Source organism: Austrofundulus limnaeus, unplaced genomic scaffold (genome assembly GCF_001266775.1).
Source record: "Austrofundulus limnaeus strain Quisiro unplaced genomic scaffold, Austrofundulus_limnaeus-1.0 Scaffold237, whole genome shotgun sequence".
Classification (NCBI taxonomy): domain Eukaryota; kingdom Metazoa; phylum Chordata; class Actinopteri; order Cyprinodontiformes; family Rivulidae; genus Austrofundulus; species Austrofundulus limnaeus.
In genome coordinates, this window is record NW_013952639.1 from 488,076 (window position 1) to 510,155 (window position 22,080).

General features: G+C 37.6%; 1 protein-coding gene across 1 annotated transcript in view; it reads left to right on the top strand.

Annotated features, from left to right (window-relative positions):
- Positions 1–22,080, top strand: part of rngtt (RNA guanylyltransferase and 5'-phosphatase) — a 105,976-nt gene that overhangs the window by 59,294 nt on the left and 24,602 nt on the right. Inside the window, exons 12-13 of the mRNA XM_014019989.1 lie at positions 6,408–6,476; positions 19,614–19,714. Coding sequence (XP_013875443.1) covers positions 6,408–6,476; positions 19,614–19,714 — 170 coding nt within the window. The remainder of the gene's footprint in view (positions 1–6,407; positions 6,477–19,613; positions 19,715–22,080) is intronic.

Here is a 22,080-nt window from a genome sequence, read left to right on the forward strand (position 1 = left end):
CCCTTCTGAAGCTGCTGCCCCCGCGACCCGACCCCGGATAGGCGGAAGAAAATGGATGGATGGATGGATGGATGGATGGATGGATGGATATCATGCTTTTTAATCCTTCTTTGCAATGTTATGGTTTGAATCTCTCTTTACTGTAACTCCACAAGCCCCTCTTTCAACAACAGGTTGAAAAAAAAAGACTTAAACAGAATATAAAGATACCTACACGGCACCAGAAGAGACTAAAATTCAACCTTTCTGCACTCCTAGAGACTCAGAGTACACAACAAATGTATTTAACGGCTACGAAAGGGAATTTTGCATGATATGTGCGCTTTAACTAACCTAGTTACAGAGAACAGGTATGTAGTATCTAGTCCTTTTTGATGAGTGAGACTTGACACCAAAAACAAGTGAGATTAGATCCAATGCTTGGAAATCAGTTTTCTATGAATTTCTGGTAAAGCTGCTGTCAGAACTGCAGAAAAAAAGGGCCGCAGTGCCGTGGAGCAGTTATAAAGTACCATTCAGGTGAAAAAGAAATGGATTCATGAAAATGATAGAAATCCCTGGGACAGAGAGCACAATGGAAACTGAGACTTTTGAACATCTAATATCGCTGCAGTGTGTTCTTGAGTTTGAGAGCTTAGAAGAGACGACTGGAGAATGATTCTTGTATTTAACTCTTAGTACCTGGTTGATAATGTATTTTAATGTGTTTTATTTTTGTCCTCATCTGTGTTCAGATTTGTAAATGTACATTAGGTCTTCATAGATGAGATGTCGTAGTGCGCGTTTATAAAATGACTAATAAAACGGGAATTGATGTTTTTTAATGAAAGCACCTTCTTTTTCTCAAAAAAAATATTCATTTCATTAAAAAATAAGTATATACAATAAAAAACAACAAAATTACACAAGTCAAAAATCAAAATAAAAAGAAAGGTAGCAGAAGAAGAATAAATCTTTATAATGTCTGCCCTTTTTATCCTCACCATATTCAAACAGAACATAATTTACAAAATAAAAATAAAAACATAAACTCAAACAACAACTCATATAGCTTCTCATCTTACTTTTACATATACCTTCAGACAACCAGCTTTTATCTGTCTCTTAAATATATACATAGATCTAGCATTTTTAAGATCATCCAGACCATTCCACAATCCTATGCCCTGGATAAAACTATACCCTGAATTAAACTATACCCTGGATTAAACTATATACTGAATTAAAGTACATCTTTCTTTCAAGCAAGTACGAAAATATGGCTTCACAAACATTTCCATCCCCTTAAGATAATAACAACTGTCTCTCTTAACAAAATTTACCTGAATGTTGGAAGGTAATATGTTTCTGTGAGCCTTGTACATAAACAGTAAAATTTTATAATCAACCAAATCATAGAATTTCAAAATTTTCAGTTTACAAAATAATGTATTTGATGGATGGTTGTAATCTTTTCTAGCGACAACTCTTATGGCTCTTTTCTGCAAAACAAAAATTGGATTTGTAATAGTTTTACAAGCTTTACCCCAGGCTTCAATACAGTAAATTAAATGTGGAACAATTATTGAATTGTAAAAACACAAGCAGAGCTTTGTCATTGAATAACTCCCTGGCTTTATACAGTACTCCAATAGATTTAGATATTTTGGTTCTTAAATAATGTATGTGAGGTCTCCGTGTTAGCTTGTCATCAATGATGACACCCAGAAATTTCACCTCACTGACTTTACAGATCTCAATACCATCTACTTTAAATGAGAAATCAACAGTTGTCTAAATATCATGTAATTTGTTTTATCCAAATTTAATGATAATTTTTTTTGTTGAAACCAATTTTGCATTTTCTCAAATTCTTTCTGTACCATCTCCAACATTGTTTCTATATCTTTACCTAAACAAAAAATGTATCTTCAGCAAATCAAACACATTTGAAAAGTCCTGACACATTTACTAAGTCATTCACATATAAATAAATAAGTTAATGTTGTGCTCATTAGGAAAGGGTCACATTTTAAATGTGATGGAAGGTGAATGGGATGTTTAAAGTCATCTCACTGCCAACAAAGTAGAAACCATTTGTCACTGTTCCATTGTGAAATAATTGCAAATGAAGCGCTGGGGAGGGAAGTGTTTTGACTTCCATCACTCTGACAGTCATTCTCTCGAGTTAGCAGCACTGTTCAGCAAGTTAGGAGTTAATTCGTCTCCCCAGGCACTTCCATTGTCCCTTGATCTCCTAATGGGACTTTGCTGTTCACCTCCGCCTACATGACCTTACTGTTACAGACTCAGCTTTGTGTTTGCTTTCCCAAAGAGGTTTGCCATGAAAGCAGGGTCCCTGCCCACCCTTTGCATTTTCACTCCAAGGAACTTCCTTCCTGTAGGTGGATGTGTGAGTGGAAATCTTCTTTCTGCTCCTCTCTCCATCCAAGGTTCACTGTGCTCACCGAAGATGGTGGGTGGGTGTGCTTAGATGGCAACAGAACTGAAATGGAACTCCCAGATCTCACCGCCTACATGTCGTTCTATCATAAAGGCATCATTTCTTTTAAGTCTGGCTATCTGCCTTCTCCATGTCAGTATGGTTGTCAAGCTTTGTGTGATCTGCTGTGACTCATTCATCGCACTGAGGAGTACTGATGTTATTCCGCTCTCTTTGCAGATACAGCGGGAAGTAACGATTTTCATGTAGCTTTTAGTTTGATGTATTCGCCGCTCCTCTAAAGGCTAATGACTTTATTTGCTTTCCTGGAGCACATCAGCTGAAAAATGGTGATGTTTAACAACAAGCTTTTTGCTGAAAATGTGAACTTATCCATCAGTATAGCAGAGATGATGTATTTTTCTGTGAGGTTTCTGCTCCTAAGCTGAGAGTTTTCTAAAGGCTCGGTGTAATGCTCGCTTGCTGTTGGTGGGGTTTGTTTGAAAATTGCCCAAACCTTACAATTAAATTCCATTGTCTGTATTATTTGTGCAAATTACTAAAAAATTGCCGCAGGTTCTATCAGACCTTGACTGACCGGGGTCACAATACAAACAAATAATCAGGTCCTTGGGTAAAATTAATGGCTTGGAATTTGCCTGAATTAAATATTTACAGTGCCAGCTTGAGTGCCAAAATATGGAGGATTTAATGCACCTTCTGACAGCTCTACATTACTCGAAGAGTAATTACAGTCATTTGCAGAGAAGCCCTTAAATACATTTTTGCAAATTGGCCTAGCAAATGTTTAATGAAGAGGGGAGTTCACAACTTGTTTGGTGTGAATCACAGCAAATAAAACTGAAGCATCTGGAACCTTTCATATCAGTATTAAACACTCAAAGCAAGCAGCATTATGAATGAGCACATTTAAGCATTATAAGCAATTACAATAAATAATATTATAAGTAATATAATGTAGCTAATTTTGTCTACCAAGTGGTTTACCAACTTTACAATGAAAAAAATATCTTATTCATCTTGCTCTGTGAAAAATTGACAGTTTTTATGAATACTGAACACTTAACAGCTTTCTAATAGGGTCTCCGCGGGTTTGTGAAAAGTATTAAAGGTATTAAATTTAACTTAAGAATTTCTGTATATACCCTGAATATGTATGTCAGACAGGAAAATGACACAGGACTGTGTAGCCAATTGATATAATTTAATTATAATAACTTTAATTGACATTGATCGGCCATAGCAGTACAAGCTTTCTTTTAATTCTCCTTGTGTTTACATTTCTGAGTCGACAGAACATGAACCTCAGACCAGGCAGCAGGATGTTTATTTGCATCCTTTGGTTTTATTTGGGCTGCAGCGAGAGAGGTTCAAAGATTTGGTTTATTTTGGTGCTTCTCAATCTGTTGAGCTGGTTTCTTTGCAATTTTAAGGCAGCCTTCAGATTTACAGATCTATTTTTTATATCCAAGTCCAGAATAAGTCAGTGCTGCTGCATTGAAAGTGTTTGGTCTGCAACAATGTTTAGGTAAATGTACCTGTGAGGCTTCATTAGGTACTATGATCCAGTGTTTTTATGGCAGTAAAAATGTTCTGGTTTATAATTCACTGGTCAGCTGAGTGTTCTCCCTGCAGTTCTAAATGAGCAATGTTTGTTTTCTTTTCTGTAAATTGGCGGCTGTTCATGGTGTGTAAGGCTCCAGCCACGACTCACTGCAGGATAAAGAGCCTGTGTCTAAAAATTAAAATTTTGTAGCATCTCGCAATTATAAAGAAGACAAGATAAGAGTACTCTGTAGAATACTGCTGCTTTGTGTTTTAGTACCTTCCTGCATTTCTAAAAACACATCAACTTTCTGTTTAATTTTATCCTGATGGGCACGAGTATGATACCTGATATTTACTGCAGTGCACTAATGCACTCACTTTATTTATATTGATCAAAACCATTTCCTGAATGACTAAATATACAATACCCTCTTCATAAATACACAGTACATTAAAGTTTTTACGTAGAGTAATGCATAAACACAAATCATGACATTACTTAAAAAATGATCCTCTTTAAACCCTTTTTGTTGTGTTATAGAGGTTTTATTATCCATATTTGTAAAGTTCTTTAAGATGTTCTTTAAGAACTTTAAGAATATGTTTTCTTTTTACTCTGAATTTTTATTTTTCACATAATGTTATCCTAGAATTTCTCATGGTGCACCATTCTGCTCTGTGTAGTTCTGTGTTGAGGTTTCTCAGTTTAGCATTATGTTACATGCAGGCGTATTCCATGTGTTGTATATTGGTTTCCTCCTATTTCGGGCTGCAGATTTCTTTATGCCGCTGCAATATGAATATACAAATGCCACAGATTTATATTGTTGTAGTGAGCGCAACATAAACGTAACAGCGTCTCATAAAAGTCTGGGCATGGTTTTATAGACATGAAATTATCCCCATGTTATATTTGCCTTTCAAAGCAACCCTGTTTTTTAAGGTTTTGATATAGACTGTAGAGTAGCCATCTAGTCAGAGAACAGATTCCAGCATTTTATGGTGGGAAAGTTGTCCTTTGTTGTTGTAAAGCTACAAGCAATGAATATTAAGTGTCTCTGATGCAGCAAATATGATGATTGGCTGGTGCTGCACTGCAGTACAAACACCCTGGAGGAGTCTCAGGTCCTGTTCTCCATCCTTGCTCATCAGCTTCCACAAAGCACGGGTTCAAACTTTGAAGTTTATCTTATAGGAGTCATTCTTCCAGGAGGCATCTAGTTTATTGGGTTCCGAGGACCAAATTGAGCTGTTGTTTATCAGAATGTATCTCTTAGAATATCAAAATAATAGCTTTAGGTAAAATGTAACTTTCCCATATTTGGTGGATATTGCATAAGAAAATTCTGCTGATTAGATGTTTTCAAGTTTCCCTTGTAACCCTGTCCTAATTTATTGAACCTGTGCAAATTATAGCTACGGTTTCCTGTTCTTAGGTCTTCATTTGCTGTGTTGTGTTCGGAGTTGCTGTTCTGCATACATTGATTATAACGAGTGGTTATTTGAGCTACTGTTGTCCGTCTAGCATCTAGAATCAGTCTGTCCAGTCTTATCTGACTTTTGTCATCGAAGAGACATTTTTGTCTTCACAGCTGATGCTTACCGACCTCTCTCTGTAAACCCTAGAGATGCTTGTGTGTGAAAATCTCAGTGAATCAGCAGTTTGTGATATACTTAGATCAGCTCTTCTGGCACCAGCAACCATTCAAACGACTTAAATTTTCCGTCTTTCCCATTTCGATGCCCGGTTTGGACTTGGTCGTCTTTGTCGCGTCTAAATGCCTAAATGCATTGAGTTACTGCCATGTGATTGGCTCATTAGCTGTTTGTGTCAACAAGCAGTAGAACAAATAGACCCAGTGAAGTGGCCAGTGAGTGTAAGTTTAAACTCCTAATATGTCAGCTGAAGTTGTCTTGGAAGTTGTGCATCATTATGAAGAAAATGTTTTAGTTCTGTAGAACTCAGCTGCTGTGTCCTTTGGGCTTCTCATGTGAAGGGTGATGCTGAATTCTGCTTTTGTCTGACTCACTTGTGCTGGTTTGCATTAATGGAGGAGGTGAAATCTGCTTTTTCTCAGTCACCAGAGAAGCAGAGATTTACTGCTATTTCTGTCCTCAAACTGCTCTGTCAAGTTAGGGATTGTAATGACTTAGTCATGTTTGGTTGGTCAAAAGATATGCACTTACTTTCTGAGCATGATGGATTAGGCAATATCAGGTTTGCTAAGTGTAAGCCTTTCAGGTTTGTTAAAACTTAATACTTCTTTTGCTGTCTGTGCTAGGTATTGGCAGCCTTCGTGGCTGGAGTCAACTTTATAAATCAATGTAATTTCATCCGTTTCCAGACAGAGCTTTCAGCAATCCATTTTGTCATTTATCAGTTTTCTTTCACTGAAAGAGTGTCTCTCCTTTTCAGCTCCTGGAAGGCAGCTTCACATCTCAAGTCAGCCATGAAGTCGATGGACTTATCTTCCAGCCGTGTGGGGTAAGCCATCATCTATTTTTTTTTTTGACGGGCTGTAAATTGTCAAACCTGAAGCTGTATTGCCACAGGTTGAATGTCAGGCACAGACTTTTCCTCCACTTCTACATAAGAATCAGACAGCTTGTTACTACCAGAGGCCATTTGTCACCTCATGTAGCATTCTTACTCTCTGTCGTCGTAGAGGAAAGCACTCTGACAACTGCCCACTGATGGGTGGGTGCTCATAAACATGGGCCTCTCTGTGGGAAGATCCACAGTAAATCAGGCTTGTGGTGGTTTGCAATACGATGGAAGTGTCCTTGGTAGGAATTCTGGTTTACCAAGTTTTAGAACAGCAGAAAATCATTTTTGTCTGTGACAGTAATGCTATTCCACTTTCTTTTTTTTAAATAGACTCGGGGGACCATTTTCATTTTGTGTACCATATGAATAAATCTACATATTAATGCAAATACATGACCCTAAAGTAAGTGTTTTACATATTATCTTCAACTTTTAAAGTTCAAGCGTGAGGTGAGAGACTTGCTGTCTCAATGTTACTTTACTTTATATGCTCTGATAAGAGGTTTAAAATCTAAACTTTGTATATGTCTGGTTCAGCAGTCAAGCGTCTACATCTCTATAGGAGAGATAGGAAATAAAATTTGACTAAACCAGCTGCATTTTCATCAGGCCGCACCCCAAATCAATTTAGCTATTTGTCACTAGCTGTGTTTCCATTGAACATGAAAATGCGCAAATTAGAATTTCGAAAATAAATTTGCTCAATGAAAACACATCAATTTCAAAAAAACTTCCTTTTTTCGACAAAATGTTTTTGCGCTAGGATGAGGTGGTTTTTTGGCTGTATCGAAATTGGTGTGTTTCGCAAAACTGCAATGGAAACACTTTTTTCGCATCACGGGAGTCATGTGATCAACAACCGGCTGTTTCTATTGGCGAACAAGACAACAACGAAGAAGATAACAGGAAGTTGAAGTAATAGTAAAATCACCAACTACAATTTCCCAAAAACAGCATTCGTCGCCACTACCAAGTATAAGGGGCTTGTCGCTGGAAAGCCTCGATAAGACACCGACGTCTCCTCTGATGAGCGCTAGTGTTGTGCTAGCAGTTATGCATGTGTGTACATCCATGGCCGCCATGTTTAAATGTATTCACGCGCGACTTTAATAGCATTTCTTACGTAATGGAAACACCACAATTGCGAAACTGTTTTTTCAACATTAACAAAATATCAACAAAGTTTTGCACACATTTGCAATGGAAATGTGTCTGTCTTAGTCAGCAACACATATATTTCTCTTGGCCCTTATAATTCCTGATTCTCTGAATTTTTTTTTTTTTTTTTTGGAGATTTTGTTTGTCTGTACTTTGCTGGTTTATTGCATTCACTTCAATGACAGAATGCTACGTTGATAGATTTAGAGCTGTAATTCTACAGCTGTATTTTTAGCCACATTGCCGTCATATGTATGTGTCTGAGCACTTACTGAGCTTGAGAAAGAAATACAAAAACAATCATCAGCATCCCAGCCTTATTAAATAATTAGACTGTCAAACAGGGATTTAGATTTGCTGTGGCAGCTAAAATGATTACTGTTCAACAAGCAGGAACAGAGTAAGCGAGGCCGACAAGCAGACATCCTGTCGATGAAAAAAATCTGATTGCATAGAGTGGTCGTTGCTCAGACAAGTCACTTTTGTTGTCAGGTGCCTTTTATCACTCCCCTGATATAATTCTAGCATCTGAATCGAACGGAAGTCCTTTCACATCACTGCCAGGCTGTAGCTGATTCTCAGCTCGTAAAAAAAATTAACATCACCATGATCGTCCGTGTTCTCCTTTAGGCTTTCTGTGCTCGAAGCGATTTGTGGTTAAATCACCGTTCGTATAGTGATGTCTCCTTTTCTGCAGTTTAACGTAATTGAACGAAGGAAATCTCTCTGATCTATGAAGGTCAGCAGCTGGCTGGATCCTGCACAGCCACTCAGACATACAGGTCAGGACCTGCAAAGCTGGTACATCTAATGGGACTAAATGGTGATGCTAATAGTGAGCCATAGATTACAATTGCAAACAGAACTTTTTATTTATTATAATTTTTTTTTTTTGTCTGGAGGTTTTCATCAATCCAATAAACTGGTTTACAAATTTGATTTATTGAGCAGTTTTGCCATTTCCTATGAAAAATTATGGAACCTTTCAGGCAAAACAAATGCATTTGTCATGCGTTGAGGCAAGCAAAAGAGGCGAATTTCAGAGGAAATGACAACCGACCTGGTGTCAGCAGGGTGATAGACACAACTTTGACAACATATCACATGTAATGCAAATAGGAATGATGCGTGACTGCTGCTTCTAGGTTGATTTGAAAATAGTCCGTTGACGCGGCTCACTGTGCACTGCCAACAGAGTGGAGTGTCCAACTGTGCATGTTTTTATTCATTTACTTGTTTTTTTTTTTAAAAAAAAGGAAGAAGAACTTCTTTGTTGAAGTTGTGTTTTTGTCAGCAGGTACATGATTTGTGTGCATCTAGTCTGAATGAATTTCTTTCTTTTTAAGTGGAAAGTTATAAATGATTATTTAACATTTTGTGGTTTGCAGCAGGGAACTGAAGCATTTTGTTCAATATTCAATTTGTGCATTGAATAAAGGATGTTCTTGTGAAGTGGCTGGTTAAAAACAGTCATTTTAATACATTTACAATCTTTCTCATGTGTTTTGCTTTCTTTAATATTCAGTCAACACTAGGCCTGTCTTGATAAGCAATGAAATTAATTGCACGATAAAAGAGGTTGATAATTTTTATTTGCCTGCTTGTTTGTTTTCTTTGTTTCCCTCTTTCTACTCCTTAGCATAAGGAGGAATGAACTCTCAGGTAAAGTGTTTGCCAGGCACATGGTCTCTAAAATCTGTAGCATCAGAGCCTCGTGAACAGGTATTTAGCCAGAGGTCCGTCCTTGGTTTTCTGACGCCTTCTTTCAGCTGGCGATGCCTCAGGACGCCCTGAGGGCACCGTGCCCAAACCTGGGTTTGCTGAGAGTTTTTATTTTATTTATTATTTTTTTACACTACGTAAAATTCTAAACTTTGTCAACTGTAACTGTAAGCTGTTGTGTGCTGTTTTCACAATCTCAGGTACAACTTTATTTTACGTACATAAATTTCATAAGCTTCGTAATCCGGGGGGCAAATTGTTATATTAGTTTAAAATGATCTCCAAACAATATTATTGTTTATTGCGATAATTTCTGATGCAATTTATCATCCAGCAAAAAATTGTTATTGTGACATGCCTAATCAACTAGGGATGCAAATATTTGATTAATAGATTAATCTAAAGTTGACTGATCTTATCGACTAACGATTAACTGATAAGCGGATATTTTCCTAAAAACCTGACATTTCTCTTGAATCAAGGGTCTTTCTATAACATGAAGGGCTAATATTTTTACACTAAATAAAAAAGTACAATATTATATTTTCTAAAAAATAATTTGTGCCAGCTGTATTAAACACTGACTGAATAAACAGAAAATTGTGGATTTCTCACACAATATTAAACTTTGACATATTTATAAAATATAAAAACACAGGAATCTATTAGGTTGCTAGTTGGAAAAAAAAAAGGGGGGGGGGGAAATGTTTAAAAAAAGTAAAACATTTAATCGACCCTGAACAGAGAAATGTAAAACCAACATTTAAACACAGGATAATATTTTAATCTAAAAATTGACTCAAAAACAAACTATAAACAAGACCTGAGAGGGGTGAACATACAAACAGAACTGGAACTGTGTTTCTTTACATTCTGTGGTTCGTGCTGCCATGATCTGACATCAGTTACTGTTTATTTGATTTGTTCACTGGCCGGGTTACGTCACACAGATGAGATTAACTTCACTTTAATTATTTGTAGTGACTAACTTGTTTTGTTTTGTTCTTTCATACCGAGTTAAACTCTACAAAAAGAAGCTAATGTTAGCCACAGTTAGCTTACCGTTCTCTCTGTCCTGCTCTCTTGTCTTTAGCATCATACTGCTGGATGGTCCAGTACATTGTTATATGTCACTAGTATAGTGTTTTTTTGTTTTTCTTTTACTTATCTTTCTTTATTCTCTCTCACCCTGTCCTTTTTTGAGCTGCTGTAATGTGCAAATTTCCCCACTGTGGGATCAATAAAGTTTTATCTTATCGTATCGTATCGTTTCGTATCGTATCGTATCGTATCGTATCGTATCTCTTACAGTCTTCGGTACTTTTCCTTCCACTTTGGTTTAGTCCATTATTATTGTTGTGTCGCAAATAAAACTAAACAAGATTTGCGTGTTTAATTATGATGCTACCAACATGGAGGCGGCCGGCTCTCTGCTCGGCTCAACGTAGGGCCGAGATAGAATAGGCCAGGCTGAGAGATCAGTGGCGCCCTCTACTGGATGGAGGCAAAACTACACTGAAATAAGATTTAAACAGCTGTTTTCAATTAATCAAATGGAAGAAATTTTAATCTGATAACCATTATTCGACAATTAGTCGATTAATTGTTTGCATTCCTATAGTCAACACATCTGTTAGATATCTGCGGTTCATTTCAGCCACCAACACTCTCACCCAAAAGCATTATTTATGTTTTAAAAGTTTTAAAGTGGCTCGTATTTGCCTTCTTATATTTGCATCTTCTTTGTGAAGCATGCACAGCAGTGAGAGCTAGTATGCCTTTGTGAGAAGCTCTTAGCAGTCCTAATGCCACCCCATAGTGTGAGGATTTGATGTCTCTGTTTTGGTACCACATTCTCCTTTGGGCATTCTAGAGCTCCCTCGTGTTCGTCTCTTTCATGAAATATAACGTTTCGTGCTTGTATTTATCAACTTCAACTCATGCAGTGTTAAAGGTCAGGAAGACTTTTGCTTTGATGCTTTAATTGTTTCTCTTATTTTCACATGACGGGGTCGTCACAAAGGAAGTTGGTACGTGCAAAACAACACAAGTAAAAAAAAGTACACTTTCTAAGCAAGACCCGCATTTCATATATGCATCCAGTTTTTTAAATACAAATAATAAATTTCAAACATGAAACTCTAAAATGACCATAAGTTTGAAACAAATCAAGCATTTTTTAAACATCTAATCTACCAGCAGTGTTGAGGATGTGGTAGCTGAGTTATGTAACTTTAGTTTCTAAGATTAAAAACATTGAATCTCATTGTTAGGATATATTGTACGATGACTGTAAAAAATGTCAGTTTGCGCAGTTCTTCTTTTCAGTTAGTCCAGTAAATTGACTGCCATCAGGTTAAAAACAGACAGACTGATGCAGTGAAGGTTGAAGGAAAGACGAGTACTGATAGTGATTGTCAGCCAGCAGCAGCTTGTTTCACAGCAGCAAGGAAGTCAAGAGGGAGTACAAAAATCACTTAGAGCCAGAGTTCTTCAGGCTGAGGAAAAAATAACAAAAAATAAAAGACCCTTGGTGACAAAGCGATGAATCTAAAATTGCCTGTGACATGTCTATCCTTCAAATACCAAAAATCAAACAAAGCATCTTTATACTTAAGAAAATTGCCCCAATACACATGATTTTACCCATTTTGTCACATAACTGGCCTCTTTTCTTTTGAATTTGGCTCAGCCAAAGTGAAACAGGAAGTGACATCAAAGGGGAACTCATTAATAAAATAAACTCCCTGGTCTCTGTTTATTAAAACAAAATTATTTAAACTGCAACTCTTCTTCATCTGTCTTTGATGGCACCTAAAAATAATCAGATTCTTCTCTACAGTCTGTGTTAGCTTGTGTAACAACGCTCTGTTTACATGCAGACATTCCCCTTTGACATCACTTCCTGTTTCTTCGCATGCAAATATCTCAACAACCGTTCATCTCAGCGACGTGAAATTTGTTTTGCAACATGTTATCAATGTTATCTTTCCAAAAATACATTCATGTTTATTACAAAAAAAATTGATGTCACAGGCACTTTAAATTAGGTTTTACTATTGGTCAATCACAATGTGACAATTTAACAATGTAAAGAGAAATGACAAAATGCATACTGACAGAATTCTTCCAAACCTGTCCGTCACATTGACGAGCAGGGACAAAGTCTGGTGCAGCTTCAGCTGGACAGACTTCCTGGGGCTTACATTTCTTTGTTTTGGATTACAGACCAAAGATGCACCGTTGTTTTTCTTAAGTTTGGTAGCATCTCCAAATTAAATTGCAGCCTGTGTGCAAAGGGATGTATTTAACATAATTCCACAATAAAAAAGTAATCTCATGGTATTGGTCTAATTAGGGTTTATGATTAGAACTCAAGTTGATCCACAAAGTAAAAATCTGATTATATTTAATTTTACAGTATAGGTTCAGTACTGATTTAATAAAAGCACTTTGGCCTCAGTTTCAAGAAGCAGCAGCATCAGTAAGAGGAATTAAAAATCTTTTACAAACAACATTAACAACCAGTAATGTGTGAGGACACCAATAAGCCATTGATTTTTCCCCCCTCCCTGGCGTTTTGCTTTAAGTCCTACACTTTCCTGTGCTGTTAATCTCTTTTTGTGTGGATGGGATTAGACTGGTCTCGAGGTTAATCTCATCGGGGTCTTGCTGTAGTGAATGTCCATTATTATCGGTACAAAGGTTAGCACCGCAGTCACCGGGTCTTATCTTGCTCAACACATGGTGTGCTTGGGATATGTTTTCTTTGTTTCAGGAACACAGAATAGATTTTGAATTGATAACAAGAAGCCTTGCCACAGATGGCAGAATTGCTTGTGAAAACTACCCAGATGGTAATCTCTGAGCAAAGAGTAGAAAGATGAATGTTTGATTTCTTGTCTCTTTTTGGCAGAATATTTAGGCTTTGCTATATAAAAAAAAATCTAATTTGTATTCAAACTCATTATGTAAATTAAATCTTTGAATCAGAACTTGGACAAATATTTGGTTTTATGTGATCACATCACTGGTTAGTGTGTATTTTAGCCTCATAAATATATCCATTTTTTTGTGGCTGTTTTTGTGCCACACTATAAACAGTTTACCTCAAGATTTCTTCCAGTTTGCGTTATTCCTATATTCCTTACATCTTTTATTTCCAGTTTGCATTTTGACTTCAAAACATTTCAAAAACGCACAGAGAAAAACACACTGGCGGTGTGTCTTGAGTAAATCGACTCGTGTGTTTGAGCTGTAACATGAGGGATTTTTTCCCCCTCCAGGGAGCAGATTTATTGGACTTGTGCAGCCTTTGTCTATAATCCCTAGCACTCAAACATTAAATGTGCCTTGCAGCAAAAAGGTGGTTATTGAAATGAGACTTAAAAATACGACTTTAATCAAAGTACTTAAGGTAACCCTTCTAGCAAGGCTTTCTTTCCCCAGCATAATTAAAGATTTTGTGAATTATTCTTTCTTCATTAAAGATGCTTTTTGATTTAATTTGGCATGTTCGCTTTAGTCATTACAATGGTTTATTGCCCTTTTTTCCCCACACTTGTCAACCCCCCTTTAGTTTATGACTATTTAATTAATTTAGAAGTGAAATTGTTTCAAACCGTAATAAAAGTTGGATTAAATTTAAGTCTTGCTTCATCTTGACCTCAACGTCATCATGTTGGAAAGAGTTTGGGGTGAGGAGTTCTCCTTTAACTGGTTAGGGGTGTCGTCCTGGAACCGGAAGGTTGCTGGTTCGATCCCCCGTCCAGCCGTCTCAGTCGTTGTGTCCTTGGGCAAGACACTTCACCCACCTTGCCTACTGATGGTGGTCAGAGGGTCCGGTGGCGCCGGTGCATGGCAGCCCCACCTCTGTCAGTGTGCCCCAGGGCAGCTGTGGCTACAGTGTAGTTTGCCATCATCAGTGTGTGAATGTGAGTGTGAATGGGTGAATGTCTGTTAGTGTAAAGCGCTTTGGGGTCCGGAGGGACTTGAAAAGCGCTCTATAAGTTCAGTACCGTTTACCATTTAAAGGGGGTGGATTAAAATGTTGTGTATATTGAAAATAAATCAAAACACCTTGAGATTGCCCTCTGTCTCTTTAGGAACCTCCTACCGTTTCCAGCATTCCCACTTCGGCACACCTTCACAACAATGCTCAGGGTGAGGGGTATTCTGGGGCGGGAGCTCAGCTACAGGGAGGAGCTTTGGATAAATAGGCGGAGCGTTGTGCCAGTAAGCGTTTAGGCAGCTCCACATGGCTACAGGAGATTCAAGGATTTCTCCAACATGCATGAACTCTGGGTACATTTTTAATGGGAGAATGACATTATGATATGAAGATAAAAAAAAGAGGTTGATTTTAACTAATACACCCCCTCCCCCTTTAATATGGTTTGATAACGTACTGTATTCATCAGTTCTGACTAAAAATCAGAGATCCACCTCCACGCTTCATACTGGGACTTGGTTTTCAGCATGAAGTTTAATTTTGGTCTCAACACTTCAAACCTGACGTCGTTCCAATAGTTTCTGGACTGATCTAGTTGCTGTTTGGCATATTTTTAGCATGCTGTTTTGTTGTAATGGCTTTTTTTTCCCCTCTGGCAGCTCAACTGTGAAGCTCATTTTTGTTCAAGATCTCCCTAATTGTAGCTCTTCAAACAACCACACCACTTTGTCTGTGTGAAGCCTGTGTTTCAGCTAAATTAGTTTGATGGAGGGTTTCTTCACATGTTCATCAATTTTCCTGACAGTTGAAGCTAAAAACCTTTAATGGTCAACAGGATGGTGACTTGAAAAACAGCAACACTTCTTCATTAGATTTTAAGCACTTATTGATATTTTACTTGTATACACCTTGTTTCTGTTTTATAATTCAAACACCTTAGAGCGTTTTTTTTTTTTGTTTTTTTTTTTGCTCCCCACATGGCAGCTTGTACAATCTGCATCTATGTTGGGCATGCAGTGTTCAGAAAATCTTCACACATTTACAGAAGTGTCCATGAATACCATAATGTAAGACATAGGTGCCCTATGTGGGTGTGAGGATGTCGTATATGTGCATGAATTTTAAATTCAAAACCAGGGTTTGTGGAGAAACGAGATTAGAGGTGAGCTTTGCCACACACGGTTGATTCGTCTCTGAAAAGATGTAAAACACTTGCCCATTCACAGACAGACACAATGTCAGACAGTTCAATGACCACTTTACACACAGGGAAGTTATGATGAGCAGCTTATCCCGTCCATGTTAAAGTAATAACATCTGCAGTGGAAACAAAGCAGAGAAGCCAAGCAATAAAATGCATCTCAGTTGTATCTTTACCACAATAACACACCTAAAGCTGTTTTTGTCCCTATTATAGAAATGAATATAACTTCCAACAACTGCAGTTTAATTTTGTCTGCATTGCAATTTTTCAGACGTTCTCTTTTCGCAAAGAGCTGCAATGAGCTTTTTAAAGACAGTCGCTGTTTAAAGTCACAAAGTTTAAATCTTGAAAGTTCAACTGCAAAGTCAGCTTAGATAAGCTCCTGCACTCAACGTCCCGCTGCTTTTTATTTATTTATTTTTTGAAAGGTTGCACAGTCAAGTATTTTTTTATCGCTTTTCAACAGGATCTAGAAATGCAGAGTTCATGAAAATGTTGCAACTTTCTTTTCATGGCTTTTGTAGTTAGCTGTCATTGTTTCCTGAAGACAGTTGGACATGTGAGCTCTGTTACTGTTAGATGTTTGAATAAGAAGCAGAGCCTGCTGACAGAGTAAGGTATTTTTATTATTCAGTAATGTAGAAATGGCTTTGTTTAGCTAAAGTTAAACAGATTGCTCTGTGAAATATGTAAATTTGACAAAAAGAGCAAAGCAAACTTTATGAATTCATTCTGTACATACAAATACGACGGGATCTCAAACTTGTGATTATTCTTTCTCTAGGACTTTTAGCTCTAATTATTACTTATCTTTAAAGTGTTGCTGGAGCTATTGTAACAAACCCAGTCCCCCCTGGGATTAACCAAGTGTTTTGATTCTGAAACCAGTTCCATTTTCTTAGACTTTATAAAGAGTTATTCAGTAACCACAAAGCAGATAAATTCAAAATCAGATTTCTACTTGTTTTACTTTGTTGGCATAAAGTTTAGATTTTTTTTTTATGTAGCCTGACAGATGTGTCGGATGTTGTATGTGTGTTTTTCTCTCCTTTTAAACACTATACATCACTGAAGCACATGTTTGCCTTGGCACTGTGTTGATCTGTTTGTTTTCCACTCTGACAGCCACAGCCTCTGAATTTCTACCCTGAAAACAGCAGGTAATTCATGTGGAATGGTTCATCATTACATGAAAATGAATTTGATAGACGGTAGATATGTTCCTGACGACAAGGTCGAGCCAGACACACTCTTTTGCACTTCAGTAATAAAGCTTTTTTTTTTCCTCACTCACTTATTGACTAGACCGACAATAGTTATGAAAGCACAAGTGCATCAGGCGGCACATTTTCACGTGGAAATGAATTTGAAGGTTGTACGCTTGTTCTACCTGCAGCCTGATTGGGTTTTCGTAGAGTTGTTGCCATGGCTCCTCTGGCTCCATTCACAGCAAATATCAGTTTGGTTTAAAACGGATGGCGTACATATTTCAGCATGCAGGCTAGGGAACAATCCTGAATACCTCTGAATGCCTCCTCAGGCTCATGCATGCTCTGGGTGCCATCAGTCGCACCACGCAGTTTCAACATTTCAGAAAATATAGTGAACGTTTTAACAATTTTAGGGATGCATGTAAAAATTTGAAGCTTAGAAATGTTTGTTGCTCTGAGTGGATTTATGCATATTTAATTTTATTGTAATATTAACAGCAAATTTTAAAATGTTACGTTTCCGTGGTTTAGAAACAAATGCGGCTCATTGTTGCTGGGTTGTAAACAGTATCACCACTACTTGAGCAGTTTTTTATTGATTTGTTTTGTTGTCTTTGTGTGGTGTTTATTTAAATATACTGTAGGTCTGCGCAGTATTTGCCATAGACGGTAGAAACAATATGAAGTTGGCCTACGGTAGAAATTGACCCTCTACCGTCCTGTCGTCAGTTACGTCATCRCACCTGTGTCAGCATGGCTGAGAGTGCAGAGACACCTGAGAAATGAAATAATAATGAAAATAAATGAAGAAATATAACATTTTAAAACACTTACAGAGAGAATAAATCCTCAAAATCCCCCCTCTCGCTGTAGAAAAGTTACGTCGTGTCGTGGGATTATTTCCTCCTCCCTCCTGCTGCACGTCGCGCAGAGCGAAGCTTTAACAACCATAGTTTTTTACACCCGAGTTGTCAGAGAAAAAAACTTGTTTTTATGTTTTGTTACCCACAGAGATGATAAAAAGATGTGGATGTTCGTTCAGTCATAAATCCATCTTGCTAATGTAACAGTTCTGCTTTGATGATGAAGATGAGCGCACAGCAGAGCAGCAGTGGGTCAGTTCAGCAGGCAGAAGCTCATGTATGGCAGGCAGATATTACATTTATTTGGCTTCACCACACTTACATTCCAGTTATCTGAAATTATTTTACGACAGGACTATGCATCTTAAGGTCCTGTCACACTATAACATTTTAGGCAACTTATATCAACTTTCAATGTTTTTTGTCTAAATGACTAATTTTACTTGAAGTACTGGTTATAACATCCACTTTATTTTTATATTGTTGAAAATTTGAGACCTGTTTTTGTTTGTTGTTGAAACTGTTTTGCAATATATATAAAACATTCTTTTGTACTTCTGTTATGTTCATTTGCACTGCAGCAAAAATGCTGGGTTTGATTATGATTACAGTTTTCTGCAAAATAAATGCTCTACAAATTACATTATCTTTGCTTTTTATGATAATTTTCTACAGCGATATACACCGTTACCGTGATGGGATTCAATTTTTACCGTGATCTGAATTTGAGGTCATACCGCCCAGCCCTAAATGTCCCAAAAGTCTTTGAAAATGTTTGGTTTTGTTTCATAATTGATCATATTTAACAAAGTCGGGAGAAAATGACATTTTGAATCTGTGGCTTATCTAATAAATTGGCTAAGTAGTCAAAAAGTAGTTGTTACTTTGGATTCTGGTTTTATAGAATAGAATAGAATAGAATAGAATAGAATAGAATAGAATAGAATAGAATAGAATAGAATAGAATAGAATAGCATTATCATGGCACATATACAGTATCTAATGATACTTGGAGCACTGCCTGATACATGATTAATTGAACATCTACAGAATTGTGTAATCATAGATAAATTCAGGTGTCATTGCCTCATTTGTCATATTTTTTGATTAACAAACTGGGACAACACATTTTAAGTGTTCAGAACTTCTCCTGAGGTTCTATCAGAAATCTAAAAATAAAGATGAGGGAAACGCAGAAAATAAGAAGAACTTCTGGGAATTCTTGGCTCAACCTAAAGAATTTAAAATCTGTAGCAAAAATGAAAACACACTAACAGCTTTGGAACACTCAGACATCACGCTTTGCATTAAAAAAAGTGTGTTTTTTTGGTGTTTCTCCAGCTTCAATCGTTTAACTGACCATAGCCCTGTATTTGTGGGTGTGCGTGGGCGGAGTCAGGACCTCCTCGTTTATTCATGGACTGTGACAGTCCAGGTTCTCCTGAGGAATCCTGTCCGTTCTCCACACATTTCCTTACTGTTCCCTGGCAACCTGACAGTGACAGAATTTGGTCATCTGTTCCCGCCTCCACCCGTCCGTCACTCCTTTACATTCCTCCTGTTTCGGTGCACGAGATTCACGTCCTTCGAAATGTCAGGCCCGCATGAATAATCGAAGCAACGGAGGGAAGCGTGTTGCTTGGGTTGTGTCATACAGATACTCGGTGTGAAACGTAGTTGTGATACAAAAAATAAATAAATAACATTGACTCATTGTGCATAAGTATATTTAGATTTGTTCTTGATTTAAAAAAAAAAACAATGTTACCATATATCTGTCATTAGCAAATTATTTTTTTATCAAATATCCATTAAATACTGACTGTATTTTATAATAAAACCAATTTCTCTGAGTGTTTTTAGTTAATTCTTACCTAAAAATGTTTCAGCCATCTCCTCCCCGGTGCATCATTTTGACAGGCTTGATGTTTAATGTGTATTTTTATCTTCCTTCTCTTCCTGCAGAGATACAAGGCTGGGAGGTGTGATGATATCCTCAAGTGGAAGCCTCCCAACCTCAACTCTGTGGACTTTCGCCTCAAGATCACCAAAGTCGGAGGAGAGGGGTAAGGCACTGTTGCCAGGGAAACGCTCTGCTTAACGAATCCAATAGCATCTATCATTTTGTTACACACCGGGGGTGTGCGCTCGGAGAAAAGCCACGCACTCGTGCACATTACCATCTCTGTGTGTCGCTCTTCAGAACGTGCTTTGAATCAAAAGTCACTTTGAATCTTTTCACGTTAAAGTCTTCTGTTTAAGATTTTATTTTCGTTTTGCTCCTCCAGGTTTAATGAATCTTGCTGTGATTCAGCCACATTGTGACGTTCTAGTTGCATTGTTGCTGAGATGAGCAGCTTTTGCTGTTTATATTATTTACTGCTCAAGCGTTGTCCTTCACTTTCTTTATTTTTTATTTTTCGTCTTCATCATCCTCTGCAACATAAATTATTCAGACCCACTGATACTTATTCCAGCTTTCCTTCTCGTAAACATACCTGCAGAAAACCAATTACGTTTTGGAGAATGCAATTAACTCTTGTCGAGTAATTAGAAAGATGATTGTGTTTGGATTAAAAGTTTGATGCCTTTCATGTTGAATATGAAGAAAGAAAAATGTTCGGTGCTCTGCATCAGACTAATCTTAAAGTGCCCATGACATACATGTCCTTCAAATACAAAACAGCAACAAAAAAAAAAAAAACAGCTTTGTATTTAGGAAACTTAAAGGGGTAATATTATGTGTTTCTCAGGCATATATTTAAATACTATACCATAATAAAGTATCTATGTCACCTTTGGTTGTTATTAAAATGCTGTTTTTATGTTTAAATAGAAAATAAACTTATCTTCTCATCAGTTCCTCTTCTAAACGCCTTGAAATTGGCCTCTGTCTCTTTAAGAACCTCCTTCTGCTTCTGTTCTGTCCCGTTCGGTGGGGGGAGGGGGGGGTTCGCACGCGGGGAGCTCGTGTGCGCGCGGGGGGGTGGGTGTTTGCGCGTGCGCTATGGTGCAGTTTACTTGGCATCTGAAAATACATTTCCTCAAAGGTATTTTTAATCTGAAAAGAGCTTCACTGAGTGAGAACTAATGTTGAGAGCTCAGCAGACAGTTAAGTTTCACTTTCAGTTTCACCCGAGAGCCTGCTGGAGTCATGGGCGGGGTGTGTGGGGATGGGGGGGTGCGCTCTGCCATGAGGAAGTTCGGCTTAAAGACACGTCCCAGGGGCGTTTCTGGTCCCCACCTGTCGTTTTGCTCCTCAGCATGTCTTCCTAAAAACACTGCAGGATTTCTCAAACATGCATGAAAGAGTCAGAGCAAGGCTTTGGGCCTGTTTGTTATGAGAGTATAACATTATAACATGATAAAAAACTCAAAAAAGTTGATTTTACATGATATTGCCCCTTTAATAATGCACATAACTGCATATTTTCTTTTGCACCTGCCTCAGTCAAAGTGAAACAGGAAGTGACATCAAAAGGGAACTTTATAAAAAAGGGAACTCTCTGGTCTTTGTTTATTGAAACAATGTTATTTAACAAACAAACAAATAGAAGGAGGTTCTTAAAGAGACAGAGGCCAATTTCAAGGCGTTTAGAAGAGGAAGTGATGAGAAGATAAGTTTATTTTCTATTTAAAAATAAAAACAGCATTTTAATAACAACTAAAGGTGACATAGATACTTTATATTGGTATAGTATTTGAATATATGCCTAAGAAACACATAATATTGGCCCTTTAATTTCTGACTCTTCTTCATTTCTTTGATAGAGACAAAATAATAACATCAGATTCTTCTAGTCTCTTGTTAGTTATTGTAGCAACGCCGTTTGCATTCAGACATTCCTCTTTGACATCACTTCCTGTTGCTGCACAAGCAAATATCTCAACAGTTGTTCATCTCAGTGGCGTTATTTTTATTTATTTATTTTTTACAATATTTTATCACTGTCATTTTAAAAAAAATTAATGCCAAAGGCACTTTAACATCTGAACTGTTTCTAGTTTGGGGGTTGATTTTCCTGCAGCCTCATATCCCACATCTTGTCTGTAACGTGGACTCGGTGCACATTCTTCTCCTCTGTGTTGTTTCTTGATGCCGCCCAAGTTGCTGTCAGCTTTCAGGTCACGCTGCCTTTACATCTCGGTGACATTTGACCTTAGCGGCTGTCCCGACGAGCCCACCATCGTCTGTCCACCAGCAGCAGACTAAGGATGACAGCAGGGCGCAGTCGCTCATTCTGCTCTGAAGACAGCCAGCAGGCCAGCCTGTCAGCTTCTTGCCTCCTCCCTTTTGTGTGGGAGAACACAGACGACCATTGTTGCCATTTGAGATCTTTCTTCTGATATTTTCCCAAAAGATGTATTTTTCTGGCAGAGGAGAGCTCACCAGGGCTCAGTCAGTCTTAGTGTAGGCTTTTAAATCTCTGCG